General features: G+C 46.4%; 1 protein-coding gene across 1 annotated transcript; it reads left to right on the top strand.

The window, feature by feature from the left end:
• Window positions 1-21,449: 21,449 nt before the first annotated feature.
• On the top strand, window positions 21,450-26,490 carry PDP1 (pyruvate dehydrogenase phosphatase catalytic subunit 1). Its single transcript, XM_081996885.1, has 2 exons — window positions 21,450-21,495; window positions 24,704-26,490. Exons 1-2 carry the CDS (start codon window positions 21,465-21,467, stop codon window positions 26,353-26,355), a joined length of 1,683 nt encoding a protein of 560 aa, XP_081853011.1. The 5' UTR covers window positions 21,450-21,464; the 3' UTR covers window positions 26,356-26,490.
• The last annotated feature ends 332 nt before the right edge of the window (window positions 26,491-26,822 follow it).

Genomic DNA, 26,822 nt, shown 5'->3' with positions numbered 1-26,822 from the left:
GGCCAGAGACAAAGCCTGATCCCTCAAGACAGGCTGCTTGCTGCAAAAGAAAAGCTCCTTTTCCCTCTTGGAGGCTCCCTGGGAGCTGCCCCCACCCCTGCCTCCCTGCCGGTTCCTGCTGGGAGGCAGCTGGGACCAGTAAGAAGGGCACTGGGAGTCACTGGCACCCACAAATTAAACTCCCTGTAGGAGCACCCACGCCATCAGCAAGAGAGGTAATAGAGAGGACCTTCCGGTGGGGCTCCCGACAGCAGGTCTGGGTATCCCCAAAGCACACTTTCCTCCCCCAGGCCACCTCTGCAAACTAACATGATGGTTCCCAGCAGGGCGGCCACGCTGGTGGCTTAAAAGTCATCTCCTCTGGGCGCCAGTGTGCTTCTAACCATTAGCCCAAGAGCCAGCAGGGTCCAGTTACCTTCCTGGCCCCAAGGCATTGCTTAAGAGTGTAAACGGAGGTTGTAAGCAATCGTAAAAATGCCCCAAAGCTCACATCCCCGTCCAAAGTCTGGTGATGCTGCAGCTCTCCCCTCTTGCCAAGGATTGATTTTAGCTAAAGGAAAGAGGAAACCATCCTGTTTGCTTTGGCCGGTGACACCAGTGCCTGTAAATGCTTTTCTCAAAAAAAGCCATCAAGCACATGCTGAAAACCCACTGGTGGCCAGTTCCCCCTGGCTGCCTCATAGCACAGGCTCTTGCATGGTTTGCTCCAAAAATATTTATTTTCAGGGTTAATTTCAGAGCGGAGGTAGTCATGCATGCTCCCCACGAACTACACTGTTAATCAAACGTAATTTTCCTCTGGGTTTACACACATGTAATGAAGGTTGTACTTGAGCCAAACCTGGAACAGAAATGTTTTAAACAACCTGCCCCTTGTTTGCTCAGTCCCAGAGTAGTATTGACTTAAGAATATTGTCTTGCCGGTGACCTGTTAGAAAAGTTTAAATTTCTTTCATAACCTGGAGAGCAAAGGAGGCCTCTCAGTGAAGCCCTTTCCTGGCAGTAGCAGGAGTCTGTGCTGGGCTCGCCACAGCCCCGCTCCCCAGGCAGCCAGTGCCCATTAATTCTGCTGGAAGGCTGCACCGGCCCGTCCTGATAATTCCCCTTTTGCCTATGCCTGAGCATGCAGGTTTCAAAGAGATACAGCTTCAGAGAAGTGATTTTGGAAGGCCTTTGCCTGGGCTGAGCCAGTGCTGGAGCCCAGCTGAGGTTGTGCTGGTTCCTGGGTCAGGGGGCTGCACTCCCAAAACGTGGCACAGAGCTGGCAGGGCTGTGTCACCCTGGCTGGCATCTTTGGGAGCGTGTGAAAAAGCGGGACCAAAAGACACACTTCTATAAGCTATGGGGGCTGAGGGAAGAAGAGTGTTTTCTGGCACAGCACTCCCATACCCTTGCGCCGCCCATACCCACCTCCGAAACAGCCCTTCGGCATCGAGGCGGCGCGTTAGGATCAAACCCTTTGCGCAGCAGCGGCTCTGCTCAGCAGGAAACTGCTCCTCGCTGCGAAGAGGAGCCGGAGAGGCTCTGCCATGCCGGCCCGGAGCCCAAAGGATAAGGAGCTGTCACACCACTCTTGGACACATCACTGGGGTTGCTTGGCTGTGGCCCCAAATCTCTCTTCCCTCCTTAGCCCACAAGACCACTCCTTCATCCTCTCTAAGGACGTTTCCCCACCTTACGCACCCGCCTATCCCAAACATTACATCGCTACTGCAAAACAGCGCATGTGCCCTGGCCCGTGCGTCCCGCAGCAGGACAGATGCCAGCCCTGCAGTCACTCCGCAGGGACAGGGCTGCCACTGGGAATGGGTGCTGCCAGGCAGCTCTGGCTACCACCATCCTGGGTGGTTACTCCCACTTCTGCTGACCTGAAGTCAGGTCGGACAAAGCCGGGCTTTTTCTTGGACAGAAAGCGACTACAGGACCACCTTTGGCGCGGGGACATTCTGCATCCAGGACCGATACAGGATTTCATTTTGTTTCCTGGGATAGAGGGGACCGGGGGGAGGAGGGTAAAAACATCTGGGAACACAGGAGAAATGCTTCTTGACAAAGTTTGCTGTTGTTTTCTGAAAATACCTGGGCGGAAGGCTGAAAGCACTGGTGTGGCAATTTAACTCGCTTGATGCCACCACAGTGACCCCGGTGCTGCCAGCTGGGTTTCAGTGCTGAGGCTTCCTCAAAGAGACCAAAACCATGATCTCCTCCAATCACCCCGTCCATCAACTCCGTATCGGACTCTGTCACTGCTGGCTGCCGAGGGGATGATTTTGAGGCAGAAGCCAAAGGAAGAGCCTTCCACTTCTGCTTGTGACAACCTCTGCGTTGAACTCTGGTTGGGTTTTTAAGTGTCCTACAAAAGCACAAAATGTGTCTTAAAGGAACTTCAACATGCATGGAAGAGGATCTCATAGAAAGAGAGAGGTAAACATGAAAGATTACACAGATTATTTATCCGTGTGGCCAGAGAGTGGCAGATGAAAAAACACATTAAACACTGCAAAATACTAGGTTATAAAACTTCCCCCTGCCAGGAAGTGACCCTACACACTTGCTATTTTATTTGTTACCATGAATTTGCTTATGTGTATTTGCTTCAGCCCACTCCATGCTGTGTCTTTGGCACATCTTATCCTTGTGTCTGTCCTATTCTTCTGTCCTCCTGTGCCCGCCTGTACCTCCACCTTGTCCTGCCCCTGCTGTCTGTGCCAAGTGAGGAGGTTAAAGGGACTAAACAGCAGAAGTGGTGTTTCCTATGGAGAAAGTATAGCCCTGGAGTTAACTAAATCTCCCTGTAATTATCTCAAGTTAATATTGGTTTTATAATGTTATGCCTACAATAACCTGAGTTAAAGCTGTTATATCATATTGTATGTGTTACATATATGTATTGTTATATGGAACAACATGCAAATCACTCCAGAGTCATCAGCTTCTTATCACTGCCACCTACATCTTATGAGATTTACTCAGAAAGTATGAATTGAGGCAAAATAGCTAGACATTACCAAAACCCCAGTTATTTTAGATCAATTACGATCAGAAATGTACTTCCGTGAAATCGTATACTGAGGCCATATACCCACCTGTATACACATACATTCCCTGCTTATGCACACGGTCAATGCAGTGGTTAAAATCACATTTACCTCACCCCCAGCATAGCAAAATGTAAAGAGGCAACTTGTTTTGCTGCTCCGCTCCATACATCAGTGATCAGCCACAAAAGGGTCCAGGAGTTAGTGCTTAGCTGGCAATTTTGCTGATAATGCAGGAGGCGAAGCAGGCTGCTCATTTACAGCCACGTCAACTTTGCTGACAGAAGTAAAAGACGGCTTTTGTCATTGTCAATAAACAAATCAGAAACTGCTCTGGAGATACACAAGCCCCGGTAGCCCCACTGTATCAACAGACAAAGAAAGGGAGGGCCATGCCCTTCCAGCAGCCAGCTGCAGGAGATGTGAAGAAGGAGCTGCCTGCCTGTAACCCTGCTCCTCTCCGGTCCTGGCCTCTTTTGAAGGCAGCTCGTGGACCCTGACCACGCTCCCCAGGCATGGGGGCTTCAGGCTCGCTTGCCCAGCTGACACTGGCCATTGCAGGTCTGCCAGGCTGTAACGTACATCCTACAGCTGGAGGGAGTTTTATCCCTTCAAAACAACAGGTTTTCATCAGAAAATGTCAGTTCATCAAAATCAGCATGCTTTGAAACAGCAGAGCAGCTTTTAATGAACTCCTGAGAAAAAAGAAACAGATTCTTTTCAGGACCTGCCTCATTCCTTGCTGGTTTCTTGCACTGCAGTCTCTCAGGACTCCTGCATCTGAAGCTCCAGGGGACTCCAAATATTTCAGACTTTTTATTTTCCAGGGCTGGGAAGCCTGGAGATGCCTAGCAGGAACAGGGCTTAGCTACCTGCAGCACAGGACATCCTGGAGGATACCATCTCACACCAAGGACGTTAGGGTTCCCATGCCCACGCTCAGAGAACAAGGAGCCTGGACACATTGAAGAGGACTCGGATAACACAAAAGGAAATTCCTGGGGGAAAAAAAAGAGGTTTACAGGAACACCAAACCCTAAATAACCAACCTAAACCCTAGGATTTCCTTTTGGGTCTCACACACGTCTATGTGTTTATCCAAACTTCATTTTGAAATTGGACATATGCTTTGTGGTCTGTGAGGAAAAAAACCCACCGCTTGTCCTCCCACCGCTGGGAAAGGAGAGCGCTCAGGGTTTGTAACTCTCCAGCCCTTCCTCTCACTTGTTGCAGGAACTGCAGGTTTTTCTGGACATCTCTTACGGGAAAATGTATTTCTCTCAGCGCTGGCTTCACTGTATTGAGGGCACACAATTCATCCTTTTATCCAAGTTTTGATGTTCATACGAGCTATTTGCCGGTGATTTCCAAGGTGTCGCAGTAACAGGTATCGCTTCTCTAATGTATGCCAGAGTGAAACTGCCTGTATGAGATACGGCAGAATTAGAGAAGTACCGCTTCGGCTGCGGCGCGCCTCTTCTTCTGGGTAGACCTTTCCTTCCACCACCCAGGGCAAGACTAGCTGTCCGACTGGGCAGGTGTTTTAAAACTGCTGGAAGGAGCAAAGGCTACTCTGCATGGCCCAAGGGCTTTTCGTACAAGGTGAGAAGCCCACAGCCCTCATTTCCTTACCCACACCAAGCTGTTCAGATGCCTTACCAGCACTAAGCACCCGCAGCAGAGAAACCCGGTCTGCAGGACTCACACTAAACGTGACATTCAGGGGCATTTTGCAGAACAGCAGATACCTAGCTCTGACAGACACACTTCCCACCCCGCAAAGGGACAAGGCACACACTTACAACCTCCCTCTAAAGTGCTTCCATTGCTGTTTCTGGTTGATTATCTGTGATTAAGAGTCCGCTTAGTTATAAGCACTGACAAACTCCCCATTAACAACTGTATCAGACAGCCACGCGTTCCTCCAAAGGTCTGGTTTAGCATCGCCTGATGCAGGTGTGAGCAAAGGAGCACCAGATGCAAAGGGTGCCAGACCCTGAGCTTGAGAGCAGAGAAGGTGCCCCATAGCCCTGGCAGGAAAGGCACTAAATAAATCTAATTTATTTTACTTGTGGAAAGTAAAAGGAGTAAGTGTCATGGGGAATGACAGACAAGAGAACATGAGGAAAGATGAGGAGCTTGAGGGGGAGAAAAGTTTTCTCCTCGTCACCACTGAGGTTTGGTGTCTACAGCAGGGGTTATGAGATGCCTTCTGATGTCAAATAGATCCTGGCTTAATGTATCACCCTATTTTCCCTACCATTACTTGATTACCAGACCTTGTTACTTTAGTGTATTAAAAGCATCTGCCAACAAGGTTGTAGTATTGTGCCCCAGCAGAAACAGCGAGAAATTCTTACCGTGCTCAGTGTGGTGCCTTTTTTTGGTCCATCAGAACCGTACACAGCTCAGATGACCCTGCTTGCCCTCTGTAACTAGGCAGCCACCCCTTCAGAAACAGAATGGGCTCAAGAAATAACGTGTTTAGAAGAGGTTAGGATTCAATAAATGGAGAGACAAACACTTTGTTTCAGGGAATGGCCCATCCTTTCCTCACCCTGATGGACGTGGACTTAATGAACTCAGAGACACACAGCTGACCAGTCCTTCACCTCTTTCTCGTTGGTTGTCTGCTTTTGCTGTGATTGCTGCTGGCAGAGCAAGTTCTGCGCCCAGCTGCTCACATCCAGATGTCACGAGAGCTGATCAGCACCATGCACAGACATCCGAGTGCAGAACGTGCCCCACTTTACCGGCTGACCTCCAGCTCCAGCGCTATTTCACTCTTAGCCTCCTCAGATTTTCACTACGAGAAAATTGCTTTGGTTTTAATTAAAAACATGGTTTTAATTCCACTCATTATTTTTAATAATTTGGATAGCTTTAACTGAGCTAAACGTGCATTTATGCCTTTAAAATCTTTTTTTTTAATCATATGACTTTTCATCTTCTAATTATTCCATCAAGGCTTGAAAAATCACAGATTTCCTATGGTCCATGTTACAGATGAGGACTCAATGCTAGTTTGCTACAGAGGATTAAATATAAGGCAAAGATGAAAGAGTAAATGCAGTCCTCTGTGTTCGATACAGAAGCTGGCCGTACTGTTTCAAGGCATGTTTCAGACAGAGCCGTGCAAACTGATTTGGAAATTAAAACTCAGCTGCAGGCTGAGAGAATTCAGTGCTAACTGCAGCAATGATATCTCTCTCCCTCTCTTAACTGAACTTTATCAGAAAAACAGAAACATCCTTAATATTCCTAGCACAAACCAGGCATGGATCCAAAAATATTTTACCGCTGCGTAAGTGGGGAAATGAGCTTTTCCAACGTGCGTTCTACTCCAGTGACTCACCAAGCGGCTCAGCGCGCGGCGTAAGGCATCCTCGCGCAGCGATCCCTCGGCAGCAATGCTTAGTCAAGCATGTGCCATCGCAGTTCACGGGACGCAAGTAAACTGAAGATTCATTTCAGTACGTGTACGAAATGCGTATTTCATTATGCCCACTATGCAGATGTGAGGTGCATATCATCTCTAAGCACTCGATTTTAATATTAAAGCATGGTAAGTGCTGGTTTTCCTTAACATTCTACCAGTGTTGCATCAAATACCGTGTTCAAAACAAAGCCCTGCTCATGTCAGTTTATGGTGGTTTGTCCCTAATGGCCAGTGGATCCCTTCTGTAAGATACGCACATGCCTTATTCCTGTCTGGGGAAAAAAATCCCAGGAAAACGTTCACAGGGCAAATGTTGGCCCTGCCCCCTCTTGCGCTGCGGATGTGCCCTCCCACCCACTCTCAGGAGAATAAAGCATATTTATTCTGACTGCTGTGTTAAGGAAGAGATGCTGATTCTTTAACAAATAGCATGGCAACACACACCTTTAAGCCTAAAAGGCACAGACGACAGAGCGGAGCCAAGAGGAGAGGCAGACCCGCTTCCCCCCAGGAGTCAATGGCTCCCCTCGCCCCAGCCCGGCAGCCCTCTGCTCTCCTCTGGGCGGGAGACATCTCACTGAACCAGCAGCACCTAACGCAGTGAGAAGCAGCTGAACAGCTCTCTATTCCCCGTTCCGGGAGTTGCGTCGTCCCAGCAAAGGGTCCGCAGAGCGTGACGACCAGCGCAGGGAAGAGGGCTGGGCCGTGGCTGAGAAATGTGGGTAGCAGAAGGGAGGAGCGCGGTGAGGATGTATTTATTAATTATTGCAGCTGTTTTGCTGAGCTGCTGCCCCGTTCCCCGCTCAGACCCGTGAGCCGCGGTGGCCCGGAGCAGGCCTTGCTCTCACCGATAAGCCCGGGGCAGACCCAGACGTGCCGAGTCCTTGCCTGCAGAGTGGTACGACCCGTCTCTCAATCTGCTTTGTAATGACCCAGGAGCCTCAAAAACACTCCTGAATCATCACCAATTATTCATGTGTCGTTTGTGATGTGTAAGCAAACAGCTCACGGAGACAAGTTGTTCTGACAGTAAGACAGACACCTTGTCGTTCCGCATCTAGAGAAGGCATTCGCTTTTCAGTAGATATTACATGAAGTCCTTGACGATTCCTGCTTACCAGCCACCATCTTAACACCTGATCCAAACCACACAGAAATTAATGTTAAGCCCTACTGAATCCAGTCATGTTGGGACTTTTTTTTCGGCTAAAATAAGTGCCAATGTAATGCAGGTCTGTGCAAGCAATATATCCTTTACAGAAAGAAGTTGTGGGAGTACCTGTTTACTTCATGGTGTATATTTTTGCAATTAATTAAAATGCCAAACTAAATTTCAACGACTAAGCTGAAGTTATGCACAGAAGGTATGCAGACAGGGTGCTGGAAGTACCACGTCGCTCACTGATTTTGGCGAAAACAAGAGAATGGAAAATGTCCCTCTTCCCACATTTGCTCAAGCATTTTTAGACAAATGAGCGAGATCTTTTACATCACGGTTAATTACAGAGATGGAAATGTGTCTTTCATTGTATCAGAGCAGGAGGAGTGAGATAAGGAACTAGAATTACAATACAAGAGAGCTAATTTCTGAACTCAGCTGTAACTATGGCAACCTTCATTCACAGTATTTAACTGAGAGTTTAGAAAAATAGCGCACTCAGGAAGCCTGAATAAATTATCTACATCATTGGCTTACAAACATTTCAAAGACATGAACTCCTACAAAAATCGAACTTTCTAAGAATTTCATATTTGCAGAAATCATTTGACATTACCACTGCATTCCCTGTTCATGTTGACCTCAGAGGCATGTCTTTCCAGAGTGGCCAGGCATTAAGGGAGACACATTTCAAGATGACAGGCAAAAGAAAAAAAAAGAGGTGAAATCAGAAGTTAAGTATTAACATAAATTCTAATACAATGTCCTGTAATTGTGCAGTTAGTGTTTACAAGCTGGTGCTGTCAGAACCAGTATTTTAGTTTTCCTTGGTCGTACAAAAAACAAAAGGTGACACTGGGCCAAATTCTTCTCTCACTTAAATGCATGTTTTTCCCTCCCACCTTCGTTGGCGTCAGCAGCCTTGGCTTGCCACATTGTCACAGTCCCCAGTGCTCCCCATACGTGAGCTCGAATAAGGGAGTAGCGTGGTATTAACAGAAAACAAAACAAAGCAAAACAGAAGTGATGGATCAATAGAGTGGTACTTCCTCTCCGCATCCAGCTCCTCTGATGTTCTGGGCTACCAGGGAGGTGCTTCACTCGCCAGCTGCTCCCTGGCACATGGCACGTTCAGCTCTGCTGCTAACAGCATCTTTCTCTATTTTTTTCTGGTGCAGAAAGTAGCTGTAGCTGACAGAGGATAAAGCAAAAGGAAGAAAAATAATAATTTTCAAACACCAGAAACAAACACTTCCTCTTTATATATTTGATGTACCTGCTTGGTTTGAGGCAGCTAGTGAATGAGCTTTCACTTGCTATTCATTGGTGACCAAAAGAAGTGGAAGAATGCTCCAGATCCTGTATTTACTTCGACATTCACTATACCAATGCACCATATGGAAGCAACCGCACCATAGCTATACTTGACAGACCCTTAACCTAATCCTTAGCCACACAAGGTGGGTTAGTGGCGGTTGCACACAGAAAGAAGGAATTTCTAGCTCACAGGGATGGGCAGATTTGTGACAGGACTCTCATCACGGAAGCTCTAACAGGGTCAGGGACATGTGGCTTCCCAACATCACATTACACCTGATGATTTGGCCTTGTCAGCAAGGCCAGACAGGCTTGGACACAGTCACAAAACACAAGGTAGAGGCGGCAAGGTGCCTGGCAGAATTACAACTGCTGCAGGCACGCTAAAACCCTGAAAATGTGAGGGTCTGGCACTCTGAGTGCTGTAAAGACAGCCTTAAGGAATGACCCTGGAAAATGGTACAGTGTGGGGGGAAACTCAGGCATGTCTATGGTCCCTTCCCCCTTAGTCAAATTTTCCTTGTTTCACGTACAAAATCCCTGCTCTCAAGAGGGTTGGCACTACCGCTTACAAGCAAGCAGGGAGGCATCTGAGACCCTGAGGTTTGTCTGTTCTCATAGGTCATCCTGAAGTATTTGAAACCCGCCTTTTTCTCTTTTTTTCTTTTTTGACTAAGACCTGGCTGCAAAACAATATTTTTAAACATTTCTTTTCTGACATGACTGGAATGTTTGGGTGTGAGCCTTGCTGCAGTAAGCATTACAGCTTAAATGCTGTGCGGCAAGTCCGGCGCCTTTGAGCACAAGCTGTGCGCAGGGAGTGCACTTCTGCATGTGGGAGCCCTGATATGTCACCGTCTGGAAGCAGTTCAGAGCTGTCGACAATGCAGATTTGCTAATCAAAACTCGACACAGCTGAAGGACACAACACACTGACCTTTACTACAGCCCCGGGAATGTTGCAGCGCCTGAAATTACTTTCTAGAGCTGCTCCCACTGCTCGAGTGGAGAAGACTCTTTGCCAGCACCAGTGGGGATACTGTGCCTCTGAACAAAGCACCTTTTTCTATGTACTTTCCAGAGAGAGGGAAGGAATTATCTCTGATTCAACAGGGCTTTCAGATACCCTTTCCAGATTACTACAGTGGTTTCATTCAGTTATGCAGGCTTCAAATTAAAAGTTAATGAAAACTAACACATTTCTCCCAAGGCATGTGTATTTGCTCTCTGATTTAGATGGCTGAGAAAAGTAAGGCAGAAGAAAAGTCCTCCTTGTTCGACAAAGGATGCAGGAACTCCGAGAACTGCCTGGCAGCACGTTCCTGCATCAACATCATTGCTGTCATTTTGCATCAGTCGTGCTCATTTTCCAAAGCGCATATTATAGCAGCTTCCCACACAGCAACGCGTGTTCAAGTAAAGTATCATTAGCTCTGATGGGCACCCTTTCTCTTCCCAGGAAATGACTAAATGGTGTCCTCAAAAAGCAGACAATTGGAGAGTAGTAGAAATTACAGACTCATGTTTGGCACCAAGTGTCATGCTCACAGCTGTACCGACTGCCTGCCAGGAGCCGTCTGCCCACGGAACATGCCGTCTTCCAGTTGCTCGACCCGAGATAGTTCAAGAGGATAAAAGCAGTGTTAGAGAAGCGAACAGACTTTCTCTTTGCAGATTTCTCTTGCTTGGTTTTATAGCTCTCCTCTGGAGGAAAGCAAGCTTGTTGCCAGCTTCCAGGTGATGGCAGATTCAAGCAGTGGCTTCCAGATTAACCGAAGGCATTGCTTTTTGACTCTGGGTAAGGCACCCCTTCATTATTAACATGCAAGAAACATGCAAACCTTTGAATCTTACATATTTTACCCACTGACACATGCAAATACAAAACAGAAAGACTTGAATCTAGGAAAATAATCGGGATTTTTTTTTTATTTTCGCTAACATCTTTAAAACCTTACAGCTTCATAACCCCTGCTCTCCCTTATACCAGCTCTCCTTTTATAGCTGTTCCTGTCTGATCCTAGCAATAACCTCGAGTCATGATGCTGGTACTGGGTATACTTCAATAGACTCAAGCGTTATTCTTTATGCAAGTCCTTTATTTAAAAAGACACGTAAAAAGTTCTTCTTTTCTGAACACAGCAAAAGGCAGGCGGGCAAACAACAAGAGCCCACCTGTGCTCATATTCAAGGCTTTTCTAGGAAACCCTTTGCCCCGACGTTGCCTTTCCTTTCCGTGTCATATCCCTGAATGCATTTTACTGTGCCCTTTGCATTTCTACCCTTCTTTTTTTATGGGTTTTTTTCCTCTCTGCACATGTGTGGCTCCACAACTCATGGTTTAACCACTTTCTGTCTCTATCATTTACCAGTACCACTGTATTACCAGCCTGTAGGGAACATGCTATTACTTAATTTTGTGATACTGGTTGAAATATTTTGGGAGGTTGATTGTACTGTTTTGGTTTTCGGTAATCGGAGTAATTTGACTGCTTCCTCGTGCGAAACCAATTTAGTGTATTTTTTTTCTCATCCCATAACTTTCTCTTGCTATTTTCAACAAGAGTTGATGTGATCACAGGCTGATTACATTTTGCTGCATGAAAATGGAAGCAAATTACAACTGCACACACAGGATTTTGCAAATGGCCAACATGATGTTGGGGTAGCTACCTAGGCTGATGAAGAGAACAAAAATCACTCCCAGGGTGCGAGACTCTATTCCCTTCTGCTCCCCCAGCCCCCAGAGATGTCCTTCCCTTCTGCCAGAGACTGCTGCCTGCCCTGCTCTGGCTGCTGAGCGGTCTGTGGAGCCGTGCCCTGAAGTGCTCCATGAAATTATCTGAGTTTAAAATTGCTTTTGGGGTAATTTAGAGCACTTCCACTTCAAAGTATGGCTGGAGACACTTGTGCATGGGTGGTGACTTGGGAGGGGACATGAAGGACAAGAAAGAGCTTCCTATAAATGAGGGTACAGCTGGATGGCTTAAACCAGACAGGCGGCAGAGAGAATAGAAACATACAGACCTGCCCTAGGGACCTCCACGGTTACCCGCTCTGGTGCCTTTTGCCTGGATGGCATTGGTATGATGACTGAGCCAGATTACGCAAGAGCAACCCAGTTGTCCCCTGGGTGGAACAAAGCACTGAAGTACACACTTCAACTGTGAATCTAATGTCTTCCATTGAGAACAAACGGTACAGGAGATTAATTGCTGTGAGCGCTGAAAACGAATGTGTATGAAGACTGTGCCTATGATGGCAATATTTGTGAATGCACTTGTTTTCTGAGGATTGAAAGTGAATATTTGATCCATAGTCTCACATGTGAATGCATGCTTATATCAGCAACACATATAAAAGAAACAGGAATATTCAGTGCTACTGCAGTTTGCTAAGGGGACAGAAATACTGACTTGAAGTCAACCAGTCCTTGATAACCAAAGCTGTAATTTAAAACGTAAATGCCTTCCTGAGCTCATCTATTCTAAACTGGATAGAGCCCAGCATATTCCAGTTTTTAAATAACTCATTCCCATGACCTTTGCAACTCACTACCTTACACAACAGTGCAAAAAAGAGCCTCATACACATGACTCAGGCTGCCTTAGGGTTGCTGAAATTTAAGAAGGCAGCCTACAGAACATGATCACAGGCAAAAGGAAAATAAGAGACTGATTATATAACATCCAGCCAAATTGAACAAACCTCTGCAGTTATACAAAGCTGTGGGCTGCAGGGATGCATCCAAAGTTCAAAGAAGTTTTAAAGTAACAGCCTGATGTGGCTGGTGTTTAGTCCTAGAGTTTAGTACCAACGCTGGTAGAAGAAATAATCCTTCCTCCCAAAATACTACTCTAAAACACTTAGCTTGTAATCGGGGCGTGATCCAGGACATTTGAAACACATTGAGTAACACGACCCTGGGGAAAGAGTATGGTGCCTGGACTGCTAACTTGCAAGCCCAAAATCATATGCCGTGAGCTCCAGACGAGCAGAGTGGCCATCACCTTACACTTACTGAACGTCTTCCTGATGATCCCAGATCTTTCTGGAGGTTCCTCAGAGGCACAGCCTATCTGTGGGGAAAGCTGTGATCTCGCACCAGCTCCCTGGCCCATGCCACCGGGGCGTCATTGATCTGTGCAACTGAATATGGAGGTTATTCAGACTTGCAAACTAGATCCAGCCCTGGGCAGGAATCCAGAGCCAAGGAAGGCACCCAGGTGCCAATCCAGGGCAAAACTAGAGTTGGGCTCCCTAAATGACCTTCTAAAAAGCTCCACAGGGCAAGAAGGGCACCCCTAATGCAGACCTGCTGGAAATGGTCACAGCTTTTGCTTTTGATTAAAAGCCTGGCACAGGAGCACAGCTTTGTTCTGCTGAGACCGACAGGATCTCTCAGAGGGAGGTGTCTACCCCCAGTTCCTGAACACCATAAACAAAGCTCCAATTTCTCTTGTAAGACATAGTGTTGCTCCTTCTGCTGGTTCCTATCTTACCGTGTAATAGCCTAGTGGCTAAAGCTTAGTCCCTGTAACTGGAAAACACCGGTATGATTTTTACCTTCAGTCCCCACTGCCTGTTTGTCCAGGCGAGTACTGTTACTGCCCGGCTGCAGGTCAGCTGGGGCGAGGGCAGTCCTTCATCCTGCACTGGAGACTGGTCCCCGACTCAGACAGGAATCCACCACTCCCTGGATCAGGGGCAGCAAACTGGGACTCTGTTATCTTCTGCTCAGGGCACCTACCTGGAAGAGCAAAATAATTTACTGGATCTAGCCATCAGACTTCAGATCTTTTAAAATTATTATATTAGTTACATATTACTTAGACTGCATTCTCAATTATTTGTCTGTGGCTATGCCCAAGCTAACTCCTTTCCAAGCCACCGGGAAAGTATTTTCCTTCTTTTGAGAAGCACACTGTCTAGGGATGGGCAGACAAACAAGACTGAAGGTAAGAGGATAGAACAGATACATTTTTGGTTTGTTTAAAAATATAAACTAAAAATACAGTATAAAGCAAACAGTAAATATTTATGTAGGTGGGTTCACTTGAGATAATAACTCTATTTATTAACCAAGGAAAACAGTAATCTAACTCATCTTTCTTCTACAGAAAAAAAATAACAAATGCTGATATTTTTTCATCAAATACAAATTTCAAACGCCAAAGGATACAGCTGGGTCTTATTTTCCCAGCATTTTGGCAAGGGTAAACCGCAGGAAAGTAAATAGGAGTGAGAAGGAGGTCACTTTTGTCTGGTATTCTCTCTAAACTTCCTTGTTACAAGTGGAAATGGGACCTGATCTAACCCTGGGCCCCGAGACATCTAAGAGACTGGTTCAGAGTCTGCTTTTGGTTCTAAATCTAAATTTCTAATTTTGTCTTCCATAACTACTTTCCACTCCAAAGTACATCCTCATGCTACGAATATAACATCAGTACTTCTAGTCATTGGCACTAGTGGCTCTTCCTCACTGCTGGAGAAATTATTATTCTTTAACATTCACATTTGCCTAGCAAGTTCTCAACATAAATCAGCCAGCTGGTTTTACAGACCATCCATTGGCTTTCCATCTCTTGACTCCAGTGATCTCAAGTAAAGATGAAAGGCTGTATCCAATTACCAATCTCTGAACAGTCTTTAATTTCAGAAGTATCATATATGATAAAATGAAACCAGGATATCATTGTTCCAGTAGTATAAGGTAAATAATATTTTGTCTGTTGCTAAGTGTCAGCTATTCTCTTTCTGGAAAAATGCAGGCAGATTCCTCTCCCCTCTCAACTTTAATCTCTATTACTTCCCCTGGAGCCTACTGTATCTTTTGCACGGCAGCCATCATAACTGCAAATGTAGTTACTTTTTAAAATTAAAATTATTTTTTTAAAAAATTATTAACAAATAAATTTGAAAAATGCACATGACGATCTACAGCTGGTAAAGGGATCGGCCCCTTTAGAGCCAAGATAATTGTTGTAGCCACTTCCTGATATCCTGCTTCCTCATAGCACCGACAATGTCATTAGTATCATTCTTGAAGCTGCCCAAAATGTCTTTTTCCAATAACATTTTACTACAGAATTTCCCTTACCTCACTGAGTTGTCAGAATGCTGTATTCCTCAAACTGGATACCAAACCCTGAAAGACCACCCCAGGTGAAGGGTGCAAGCTAGTGCACAACCCCTACCAAATGCAAAAAAAATGCATTTAGTTCTCTGCTGATGAGATTTGAAGAATATAATCAGATGGTGCAAAGAAGTCCTGAGGAGCAAGACACTACAGATTACAAGCTGAACAAGGAAAATTCTAATTAGCTACAAGGAAAAAAATCTTCACAGTGAAAGCAGTGAAGCACTGGAACTGGGGCCCAGGCAGGCTGGGGCACCTCAGTCCTCAGAGACGTCCAAAATGGGACTGGCCAAGTCCCTGAAGAACTTGACCTAGCTTTGAAGTCGGCCCTGCTTTGAGCAGGGCGTTGGGCTGTACGACCTCCAGAGGTCCCATCCCACCTCTGTTACTCTGTGATTCTAGGAAGCTGGATCTCAACTGCTGAATGAAGCCAGACTCAGTGCTTCATTTCAGAAAGGAACTGAGAGTGAAGATGCAAAGGGCCTCTGGGGAGGGACAAAATAAATCACACTATCCCTGGCTCCCAGAGCGACAGCAAAATACCCACCGAAAGCAATTGTCTCTGCAATTCCCCATTGGCCTCCCCTTTAAAAATGGCAGGGGAGAGACCAGTTGTGCGGCTCCACGCTGCTGGTTTACTCTCAGGTTGATACTCTTAAGAGATGTTTTTAAAAAATCACCTTTTGCAGGGCCCATTGTTAAGCATCAGAAACATTCACCATACCCAGGAACCCAGCTGTGTTAAAGAAGGACGCATACACCATCCACAGCAAACACCGCTGAATACATGGATGTACAACCAAAGCCGCCCTTTGAAACAGAGCGAGGATCGCAGGCCACCTCCGTTTGCAGGCACTCCATCTGCTTTGAGCTCTACTGACACATTTATTTTTGCCAGGTAATGCTCCTGATTTCTGCTAAAAATAAATTACCGCTCTGTGGAACAGCAGACTTACATTGCTGTCATTGCTTCTATAATGCTTTCAGGAAAGGAAAGAAGATGGTTTAGGCTTGTCCTATTCTTCCTGTTTATTCAGTACATGGCATGATTTTTCTCCCTTATTTTCCCCTTTGTTAGGCTTTTCCTTCCGCTTTCAAAACCTGTATGACTCTTCTATTTTTTACTTTTTTTTCTGCTCCGGGCTGGTATGGCACCATGCCAGGTGGAAATGTTTGATCCGTGCATGCAATTTTGAGACAGGTTTTATGAGTGACTGCTCTTTCCTGCAGGCACAGGAGCAAAAGGGCATTTCTGAAACACCGTGTGCAAAGATATCATAAAAATATTAAAAATGTTAAGCTGTACTACAATCAATTTGAAGTACTACCCTGTGTTCCTGAACTGGTTTTCAGTAAAACTGAACCAATAAAATACTTATACATCAGGCATGAGAACTTATTTAAACCACAAGGTTATTACAAATACCTGATTTAAAATGAAAATGGATTTTGATGATCTGTAATGGAGTTTCTCTGGACATGTGTGTAGAAAGCCTTAGGGTAACTACTGCAGCACTTCAGCTGCAGTGATAATGCATAGCTGCCTGTCGGGTCCGCAGTGCAGAATTACCCACCGTCGGCAACAGGCACAGTAGGCAAGAATTGATGTTTTTTGTTACACTTAGATGATAGTCCTTCCATCCAGGGAAATAGTGAGACTTCACCTGAAGCAGTTACAAGTAATAGCTTTTCCACCAACCCTTGATGTAAAATGCTAAACCTGGAACAACAAGTTTTTAATTCATTAAAATAATTTTTGTTCTTTAAAATCAGCAAAACCGGACTGTTGCTCAAAGTGCACAAAAAGGTCTGGGCAGCAGCAAGACGAAGAAAAGGAAAACCTAACTTTCCAGTCAGATTACAACATCCAACTTCTGGCACAGCAGCAAACTCGCATCAGCTTGAGGACCAAAATGTCAGCCAAGCTTTAGTATTTTGTCTTTCATTTGTGGGATTTATACGGGGCTGCTAAGGCCAAATTACCCGCCTAGTGGATGAGGGAAAGGCTGTGGACGTTGTCTACCTGGACTTTAGTAAAGCCTTTGACAGCGTCTCCCACAGCATTCTCCTGGAGAAACTGGCGGCTCGTGGCTTAGACGGGTTTACTCTTCGCTGGGTGAGGAACTGGCTGGATGGCCGAGCCCAGAGAGTTGTGGTGAATGGCGTTAAATCCGGCTGGCGGCCGGTCACGAGTGGTGTTCCCCAGGGCTCGGTTCTGGGACCAGTCTTGTTCAATATCTTTATAGATGATCTGGATGAGGGAATTGAGTGCTCCCTCAGTAAGTTTGCAGATGACACCAAGCTGGGTGGGAGTGTTCATCTGCTGGAGGGTAGGAGGGCTCTCCAGAGGGATCTGGACAGGCTGGATCGATGGGCAGAGGCCCACTGTATGAGGTTTAATAAGGCCAAGTGCAGGGTCCTGCACTTTGGCCACAACAACCCCATGCAATGCTACAGGCTTGGGGAGGAGTGGCTGGAGAGCAGCCCGGCGGAAAGGGACCTGGGGGTGCTGGTTGACAGCCGGCTGAATATGAGCCGGCAGTGTGCCCAGGTGGCCAAGAAGGCCAACAGCGTCCTGGCCTGTATCAGGAATAGTGTGGCCAGCAGGAGTAGGGAAGTGATTGTGCCCCTGTACTCAGCACTGGTGAGGCCGCACCTTGAATACTGTGTTCAGTTTTGGGCCCCTCACTACAAGAAGGATGCTGAGGTGCTGGAGCGTGTCCAGAGAAGGGCAACGAAGCTGGTGAGGGGGCTGGAGCACATGTCTTATGAGGAGCGGCTGAGGGAACTGGGGTTGTTTAGTCTGGAGAAGAGGAGGCTGAGGGGAGACCTTATCGCTCTCTACAACTACCTGAAAGGGGGTTGTGGCAATGAGGGTGTTGGTCTCTTCTCCCAAGTAACTAGTGATAGGACAAGAGGAAATGGCCTCAAGTTGCGCCAGGGGATGTTTAGATTGGATATTAGGAAAAATTTCTTCACTGAGAAGGTGGTCAGGCATTGGAACAGGCTGCCCAGGGAGGTGGTGGAGTCGCCATCCCTGGAAGTGTTCAAAAAACGTGTGGATGTGGCGCTTCAGGACATGGTTTAGGGGACATGGTGGTGCTGGATTAATGGTTGGACTTGATGATCTTAAAGGTCCTTTCCAACCTAGTGATTCTGTGATTCTGTGAAATTCTCTTCTCACTCAGTATTTCAAAATTCAAATTAAGTCTTTTGTTCAAAGAGATATGTGGTATCAACAGGATACTGTGAGACAGGGAGCCACAGCTTCCAATACCAGCTCTAAAAGTAGCTCCTCTCCTGGCTTTAAATCAGGAAGAAAAAGGGATGAATAAAATAAATAAACAGAGAGCTATAACACTAACCTTTCAATTTCACAGCAAGTTATGGGGAATTGAACCAATGGTCACAAGATGTTCTGAAGACCAAAAGTGCTTAAATGCTAACTAACTCGTGGATATTTTTTCTCTCAGTAGGCAACTCTAGACAGCACAATTCTCTTCAGAAGTCAAACCTGGATCCACTCTACAAACCCCATACTTCCAATCAGATATAGAAGATCAGTGGTGACTTCATCCCAATCCATTTCTGTATATCTAGTCATATAACTATCACTCAAATACACCCAGGCACAGGTCTGTCTTCCCACAGGCTTTTACCTTCTGATGGAATAAGAAGATGCCTTAATTGTGCCATCTTATGTAGTCTTTAAGAACATTTCTAAACTTGAGTGCTCTACAGTCACTCTTGCTGCAAGTAGAAAATTATGTAAATGGTTGTTGTTACAGCACACTCTGACAGTCTATTTCTAACCGTGTGCTACCATTAAAAAGGAGCGTAAATTATTCATCTTTCATGCCGTTTAATCAAGTCTTTATTGTACAATGGTGTCTGTCAGATGCTTTTTTCTATTTTATTCTAAAATAAGCCTCAAAGAGAAGATGATGGTGTACTGTTCTGGATAAACAAATAAATGTCACAAAAGTCACCCAGAACACTAATAAACAAACATTTTAATACTTTGTGCTTTCAGTTACTACCGTGGAAGACTTGCATTTTTAAGGATGGCATCATTTTATCTTTCTAGCTGGTTTTCATGCGCAGGCTCACAGGGCAGTATTTTCCACTCTCTTATATCCCGAGTAGACCTCTTGAGTCTTCTGGGCACTAAGTGCCGATTTTCCTTTGCATTCTCTACTGGTTTCAGTATACAGTTATAAACACGATAAAGATGGTAATGATGCAAGTATAGTCAAAATCTGTGGTTTCTTACAGCTGCTAAAGGAATACTAACTGCAACACTCCACAGGCTAGCTGAACATCTGCTGCCAACAACACACAGCGAAGTGGGCATCCCGGCCACCCTGAAAATAGAAAGGCACGAGAGCATGTGCATCTATAAACATAGAAAGAGATGATCAAGGAAATCAAAACATTGTCAGATTTATGTACTTTCCGCATTCCAAAATCTACATGAAGAACAAGGCAGGATCAAAGTATCTCAAAAGCGTATGCAAAATTGAGCATTGCCCTAGAGTTGTGGAACAGGGAGAGGACCGTATCTAAGAGGGAAGGGAAAGGCAGGAGGGGAGGCTGCTGCTCCTGCCGCACTGGTAGCAATGACAGGTGCTGTTCTTCTGGAGAAGGACTGTTCCTTCATGGTAGCCAGCCCTCAAAACCGTTCCTTGCCAGCAGCAGCAAATGTGGCTTTCTCAGAAGCACAGAGCTGAGAGGTCCCTGGTTGTTCGCACTGCCATGGCAGCCTGCTTTGCCTGGAGTGATTCTGGTGAAGACAAAACACTGGGGAGCAAATGAAAAACAGACAAACCGAATGTTGCAGCACAGGCTGCGGTGGTCTCTCGCAGAGTTAACGTGCTTTGTGACTGCTTAAGGCACGCCCTGAACATTTCAAGGGGCAAAAAAAACCACCAACACATTTCCCACTCTTTAAATTAATTCAGAGTAGAAGCCAATAGGCCCTACAGAAGGTTTTTAGACGCTTTCCCATTTTCAGTCTCCTTAAGAGGCAGAAGTTAGGAGACTCCGGCTCCTGACCAGAGCAGCGCGGGGGCACGCTGCTGCACGGGTGACCACGCAGCACGGCCACGCTCGCAGGACAGCGGGACGAGCGGCCGCGGCTTTCCCTGGAAACCGTCGACTTCGCGCCAGGCGCCGCGGGCGACCGGGGACAGGGGCTCGTCCGTTTTTTAGCTGCCCATCACCGGTAATCACCGGTAACGTCCGCGCAGCACTCCGGGAGGAGCTGCCAGCCGTGGGGACGGCAGCCCTCACCTCTGCCTCAGTCCCCGGGCTGAGGACGAGGACGAGGAGGAGGAGGAGGCAGCGAGGGCTGGGCGGGCGGCCCGGCGCTCGGTACCACAGGGCAGCCTGCTCCTTCCGCGCCTCGCCCTCCCGCCGTCCCTCCCTTCCTCAGGAGTGCGGCGGGGCTCCCCCTCCCACCGGCGGTTCCCTCATGGAGGCGCAGCATGCAGGGACGACTGGGGGGCGGCGGGGGGCCGCGGGCCGGCGGGCTCTTCCCTCACGCACGCCGCCGGGGGGAGGGGGGTGCCTTCCCGCCCCTGCGCAATGCGCGCGCGCACGCAGCGCCTCCCCGCTTCACTCCCTTCTTCCCCGCGCTCCCTCAGCCGCTGCCGAGCCTCCGTGTCACGTGCCCTCCTTGCCCTCCCCGGCAGCCAATGGGCGGCGCGCTGCCGGCCCCAGGGCCTTTATAAAGCGCCGCGCACCGTAGCGGCCGCGGGTGTGAGGCGGTTGTGCGGTGGCAGTGAGTGGTGGGTGTGTGGGCGTCTCGGTCATTCGAGCCGCTTCCCTGTCCCGCCCGGGGGACCCGGGCTGAGCCGTGCGGGAAGGGGCCAGGTCTGTGCCCACAGGGCGGAGGGAGGGAGGAGGGGGTCGTGCTGGAGACGGGCGGACGGGCGGCTTGGGGAGGGGCAGCCATGTCGGGGCCGCGCGGCGCCTGAGCGGGTAGCGGTCTCTGCCGCGGCGACGCCCAGCGCTGGCGGGCGGGCCTTGCCCGCGGGGAGCGGGAACAGCGCCTCGCCTCTGCCGGAAGGGAGAGCGGGGCCGGTGCGGGACTCGGTGCCCGGCGGGCGCGGGCGCTGGCTGCCGAGATCTCCGCGGACCGCTCCGGGCCCGCCGCTGCGGGGCTGGCTCGTTCCCATTGCCGGGCGGGCGGCGGCGGCTGCGGGCGCCCGCAGACGGTCTGCGTGCGTGTGTGCCTGTCTCCTCCTTTCTGTCGTTCCCCCTCCGTGTCGGAGCTCACCGTCTTCTCTAACGAACTCTCTGCCTTGCTTCTCCCCGCCCCCCCGGGCTTCTGCTTTGTGGATGTTCGCGGCTTCTTGTTGTGACAGGAGAATGTGTGTGTGCCCGGGGCCCAGGCGGATCGGTATGTATCGCGCACCGGTACGCGCTGGAGCGCCGGGCTCGGGGGTCGGCTGGGACCCGGGGAAGGGACTGCCGGGCTGGGCCTGAGAGCTGGCCGGAGGGAAGGATTAACGGTTCTGTTTAAGTTGAACGTTTCCTGTTCCTCCTTCCCCTCTCCCCGTCCTCTCCAACGGGCTAATTAATTCAGGTTGTCAAGTGTCTGAAAGGCACCTGGGGTAAGTGGTTTTATCTGAAGCCATGGGTGTCTTTGGCACAGTTAAGGCAGGTGTTTTGGAGGAACCTGTCAGTGCAGCATCAGTTGGCCTTAATAGTACAGTTACAACAATCCTTTATTAAAGGAAGGGGTAATATTTTTTTCCATTTTATCAGCGTAGTACTACAAAACCCATAAAATAGCCAACAGTGTGTCAGATGGCCAAATTATATTTGTGGCCTGAAAAGTAGCATTTGTACCCTGTTCTGGGCTTGGAGGTGTATTTAATATTGGCCTGATTCTAATCTCTTGACAAATCTTGATTAAGTAGAAATTTTACAATCCTATCTCTTCCTTCTTTGTTGTCTCTTGATCAGTCATAATGAACTTGGGATCGTAAAGTAGTTATTTAAGGGCTAGTTGGAGCGTCTGGTTATATTTGGAGCACCCACAGGGATAAATGGGAGAAACTTAAGATAATTTCACTTCAGGCTGGCAAACTTGGAATTTCTCCTTTACTAAATCACCAGATTTAATAAATCCTAGTTATGTGAAACAGACTGATATCTTAAGTTGTCATGGATCTACTGTAAATGATACAGTCCATGGAAAATTTGAGGCCAAATTTTTACTACTTCCTCTTTGGTTTCATGTAGTATTTGGTAAACTAATGATTAAAAATGAGCAAAATAGCCTCTGGTGGCACTGCAGAGCCACTATAACAGCAGTACACTTGTATTTTTGCTTCATCATGGATCAATGGCAAAACTGTCAGACCAGTTGTGGTACCGCGTATGGGTCAGCACTGAACACAAATGCTTAAGCAGTTAGGAGAACTTCATTCACTTGTATGCTAATGGGAGACCAGCACTGAATCTGAGATGCTGCTGTAGACCAGGCACACCTGTAGGACCTTGAGGTTCCCATTCTGTAAGTAAAATTGTTGCTTTTAAATGTCATGTGAAGAAGTATACATAACTGTTACCAAAATAGCTCCCTTAAAAATCTATTCGCTGCCTTCTAATTATAAAATCTATATTTGGAGTTGCAGTTTACTTCTGTCATGCTGTATGCATGTGAAGCCTGGGCTGGAGAAATAGACTTTCTGGGAAGCAAATGGCTAGCAGAAACTTAGTATGCATCTGGAAGTTCAAGCCAATACACTGCTGCTGAGTGTCTGGGTAGCTGGCTGTGGTCCACAGGACTACAACCAGAGCTGTTCACTGATGGGTGAACAGCAGGAAACTGGCCAGTTCAGTTTTCATAGCTGTCAGTGGGAGACCTGAGATAGGTCAATGGACAGGAATTGTTGTAAGTCAAGACTGACAGTCAGTCATACTAGGAAGCCAGTGGAGTGGTAGAAACATGAATTTTAGTTTGCTTTCAGCACTCACATATCATATAACACAGAAATGGGCTTCGCTCCTGGTTGCTTAAAGAGAACAAGCAAGCTTGGAGGGAAGAATGTGTCTTGCTGCCTTCTCTTTCCACACAGAGAATGGGGTGAAGTTTCATGTATTTCCAGACACTTCTCAGCTGGTCTGGGTGATCAGAATCCTGTGGCAGAAGCTGTGGAAAGCTTACAGAATAGGGTGATAACAGAATGCAATTCACCCTATGTTGCATGATCCTTTAGATTCCGTATTGAGGCTTACTGTGTATTTTATAGGGCTTGCATCTCATTTGAAATGCTGGTATGCCTGCTTGTCTGAAAGAAAATAATAAATTTAGTGACTGAAGCACCTTGCACAACACAGTAGTATCCAGTTTTTCAGTAGAACAATTCTGAGATAGTGGTACAGCTAGACTAGTACTGATGACTGCAGTAAGCCTTGTATAAGATAATTTGTAATGATCTTTTTTTACGAAGAAGCTCTTATGATGAAACTTGATCATAACAGTTGGAAAGAGAAAGCTGAATTCCCCTTAACTGTGTACTTCACACAAGGCACAGTTCAACCTTTTTTCCGCTATGGAATTGTTTTCTCAAGTAGGACATTGTAAAAGACTTCCTGATAATGAGGCATAGTGAATAAGGGATTTAAGAGGCACTCACACTAATGTTGTGATTGGGTGTGTAGATGGGGACAAGGAAGAGTATGTTAGAATAGTCTGTCTTTAGAGGAATGAAAAATGAAGGAAAGCTTTTAGATGTGGCAAGTAGTGGAATACTTTTCTTGGATACTAAACTTAATTTATCTTAACACTGAACTGCCTTTAGACTACTGTGCAAGGCTCTATTCTAGTCATGGGAACAAACACAGCTTGCATGTAGTCCTTCAGTTAAGTAGCTTTTTAAAGGAATTTATAATCCTAAAATTTACTGGGGTAGATGAGCTGCTGGTAGGAGACAGGCATGTGCTTTCTACCTCTTGTCTATTTATCTGATAAGCTAGAATATTGCTGCATAGACTGTTGTGGCTATTTTGTTTATGTACACCATGGTGTCACACAAGTTTGAAGTTTTACATGTGAAAGGGGGGAGAAGAAACAAAACCCACAACTGACTTGTGGTTGCTTAAAGATTATCTGCTGTCTATGACCTACTGCTTGCTTTTATTGTCTAAACCATTGTCATCTTAAGCCTGGTTGTGCGTCATCTCAAAGTTGTTTCATGAGTCTTACTGTTAGATGCTTTATCTCTTCAACCTTATAGAAGGACAGTTTTCCCTGTGTGCCATATCTGTAGATATGTAGAAAGTGGCAATACTGTAGAGTGCTCCATGCTAACTGTTGTCTTTTCTGTTTGACATTGTATTGTCTGTTTTCACTTTTTGCCTGCTGAGTGGGTATAAAAGCTAAAATATCTGTGCTGAGCTTAAGTATGGTACGGCTTTTTTGTTATAGCCCAATATCTTTTAACAAGCACCTCTTAATGCTTTTTTCTCAAGACCTGTGAAGTCATGAACTCCATATAATAAGCAACTTTGTTAGATGCTGTAAATGTCTTAACACAGAGTTCTGGGAAGCACCTGTTAACTGTCCCCCTAAGCATAGTTGTTCTCTTGTCTTTCAGCAATTCCAGTCCGAAGCTCCAGGCTACCTTTGTTGTCTGATGCCATGCCAGCACCAGCTCATCTGTTTCCATTGATCCGTAACTGTGAGATCAGCAGAATATGCAGTACTGTCTGCTACTGCCACCATAAACATCTGTGTTGTTTATCATCTCATTTTGCTCATAGTCACTTCAGGTATGCACCTCAGAAGAAATTTGTGGCACTCTATAGGCCACAGGAGAACTTTTATCACTTTATTCATGCAAGGGATTATGCTTCTACGCCACAGAGATTTTACCTCACTCCTCCACAGGTCAATAGCATTCTGAAAGCAAATGAATACAGTTTCAAAGTGCCAGAATTTGATGGTAAAAATGTAAGTTCTGTTCTTGGATTTGATAGCAACCAGTTGCCTGCTAATGCTCCAATAGAAGACCGGAGGAGTGCTGCCACTTGCTTACAGACAAGAGGAATGCTTCTGGGTGTGTTTGATGGCCATGCAGGCTGTGCTTGTGCTCAAGCTGTCAGTGAAAGACTGTTTTACTACATTGCTGTCTCTTTGTTACCCCATGAGACTTTACTTGAAATAGAAAATGCTGTGGAAAGTGGCAGGGCTCTGTTGCCCATTTTACAGTGGCACAAGCATCCCAATGATTATTTTAGCAAAGAAGCTTCCAAGCTTTACTTCAATAGTCTAAGAACTTACTGGCAGGAGCTGATTGATCTCAACAGTGGAGAGACTACTGATGTGAAAGAAGCTTTAATTAATGCTTTTAAAAGGCTTGATAATGATATTTCTTTGGAAGCTCAAGTAGGAGATCCAAATTCTTTTCTCAACTACCTAGTACTGCGAGTAGCATTTTCTGGTGCAACTGCCTGCGTGGCCCATGTGGATGGTGTTGACTTGCACATTGCAAACACAGGTGACAGTAGAGCAATGCTTGGGGTTCAAGAGGAAGATGGATCTTGGTCTGCAGTTAATCTGTCCTATGACCACAATGCACAAAATGAACATGAAGTGGAACGTGTGAAAATGGAGCATCCAAAGTCTGAAGAGAAAAGTCTTGTGAAACAAGATCGTCTCTTAGGTCTCCTGATGCCTTTCAGGGCTTTTGGTGATGTGAAGTTTAAATGGAGTATCGAACTACAGAAGAGAGTAGTAGAATCAGGCCCAGATCAGCTGAATGACAATGAATATACAAAGTTTATTCCTCCAAACTATCACACTCCCCCATACCTCACAGCTGAGCCAGAAGTCATACATCACAAATTACGGCCGCAGGATAAGTTCCTGGTTTTGGCCACAGACGGGCTGTGGGAGACGATGCACAGGCAAGATGTGGCTAGAATTGTAGGGGAGTACCTCACTGGTGTTCACCATCAACAGCCCATAGCTGTTGGTGGCTATAAGGTAACTTTGGGACAGATGCATGGTCTCTTAACAGAAAGGAGAGCAAGAATCTCTTCCGTATTTGAAGATCAGAATGCAGCGACTCACCTGATACGCCATGCAGTGGGTAACAATGAGTTTGGCACTGTGGATCATGAGCGACTGTCCAAGATGCTCAGTCTTCCTGAAGAGCTGGCTCGAATGTATAGAGATGACATTACAATTATTGTGGTGCAGTTCAACTCACATGTTATAGGTGCATGTCAAAATGAGGAACTGTGAATTTAATCTAGTGAACTAGTTCTCAAAGTTATAACAATGGCCAGTATGAGCAGCAAATAAAAAACAACCACCCAACAATAAAACCCCAAAAAACCCCTCAGCAAACAATTTGGTTGCTTGCTAGATTCAGCATATCTATTGTTCCTGCCTTCCCCCCAGAGCTCTAAATACATGGAAAGTGATATTGACCTAATGCAAACTTGAAGAGGATGTCACAGCTTGGGAAAAGAGGTTTTTGTAATAACTTTGCACTATTGATTTCATGAATGCTGCTAGGACAATGTCTTAAATTTGGCAGACACGGATGAGGGAGGGAAGAAGGATAAAGAATTAACTATCAAAGATCTGGCTGTTCAAGAAACAAAGCCTGTGTATAAATATCTGTAAATGTCTACACATTATCTTAAAAGACGAGTAAAAAGAGTATTGTTGAATTCTTACAGGGCTAATTCTTGCAAAGTAGATAT

This window comes from Phaethon aethereus (assembly GCF_964289735.1).
Source record: "Phaethon aethereus genome assembly, chromosome: 2".
Lineage (NCBI taxonomy): Eukaryota > Metazoa > Chordata > Aves > Phaethontiformes > Phaethontidae > Phaethon > Phaethon aethereus.
Note: the sequence above shows the minus strand (reverse complement) of the source record. Positions and strands in the feature narration are given on the sequence as shown.

Coding starts and splice junctions, on each gene's coding strand:
- PDP1 (XM_081996885.1), top strand. CDS start 21,465: ATGTGTGTGTGCCCGGGGCCCAGGCGGATCG. Junction 21,496..24,703: donor CCCGGGGCCCAGGCGGATCG/GTATGTATCGCG, acceptor CTTGTCTTTCAG/CAATTCCAGTCCGAAGCTCC.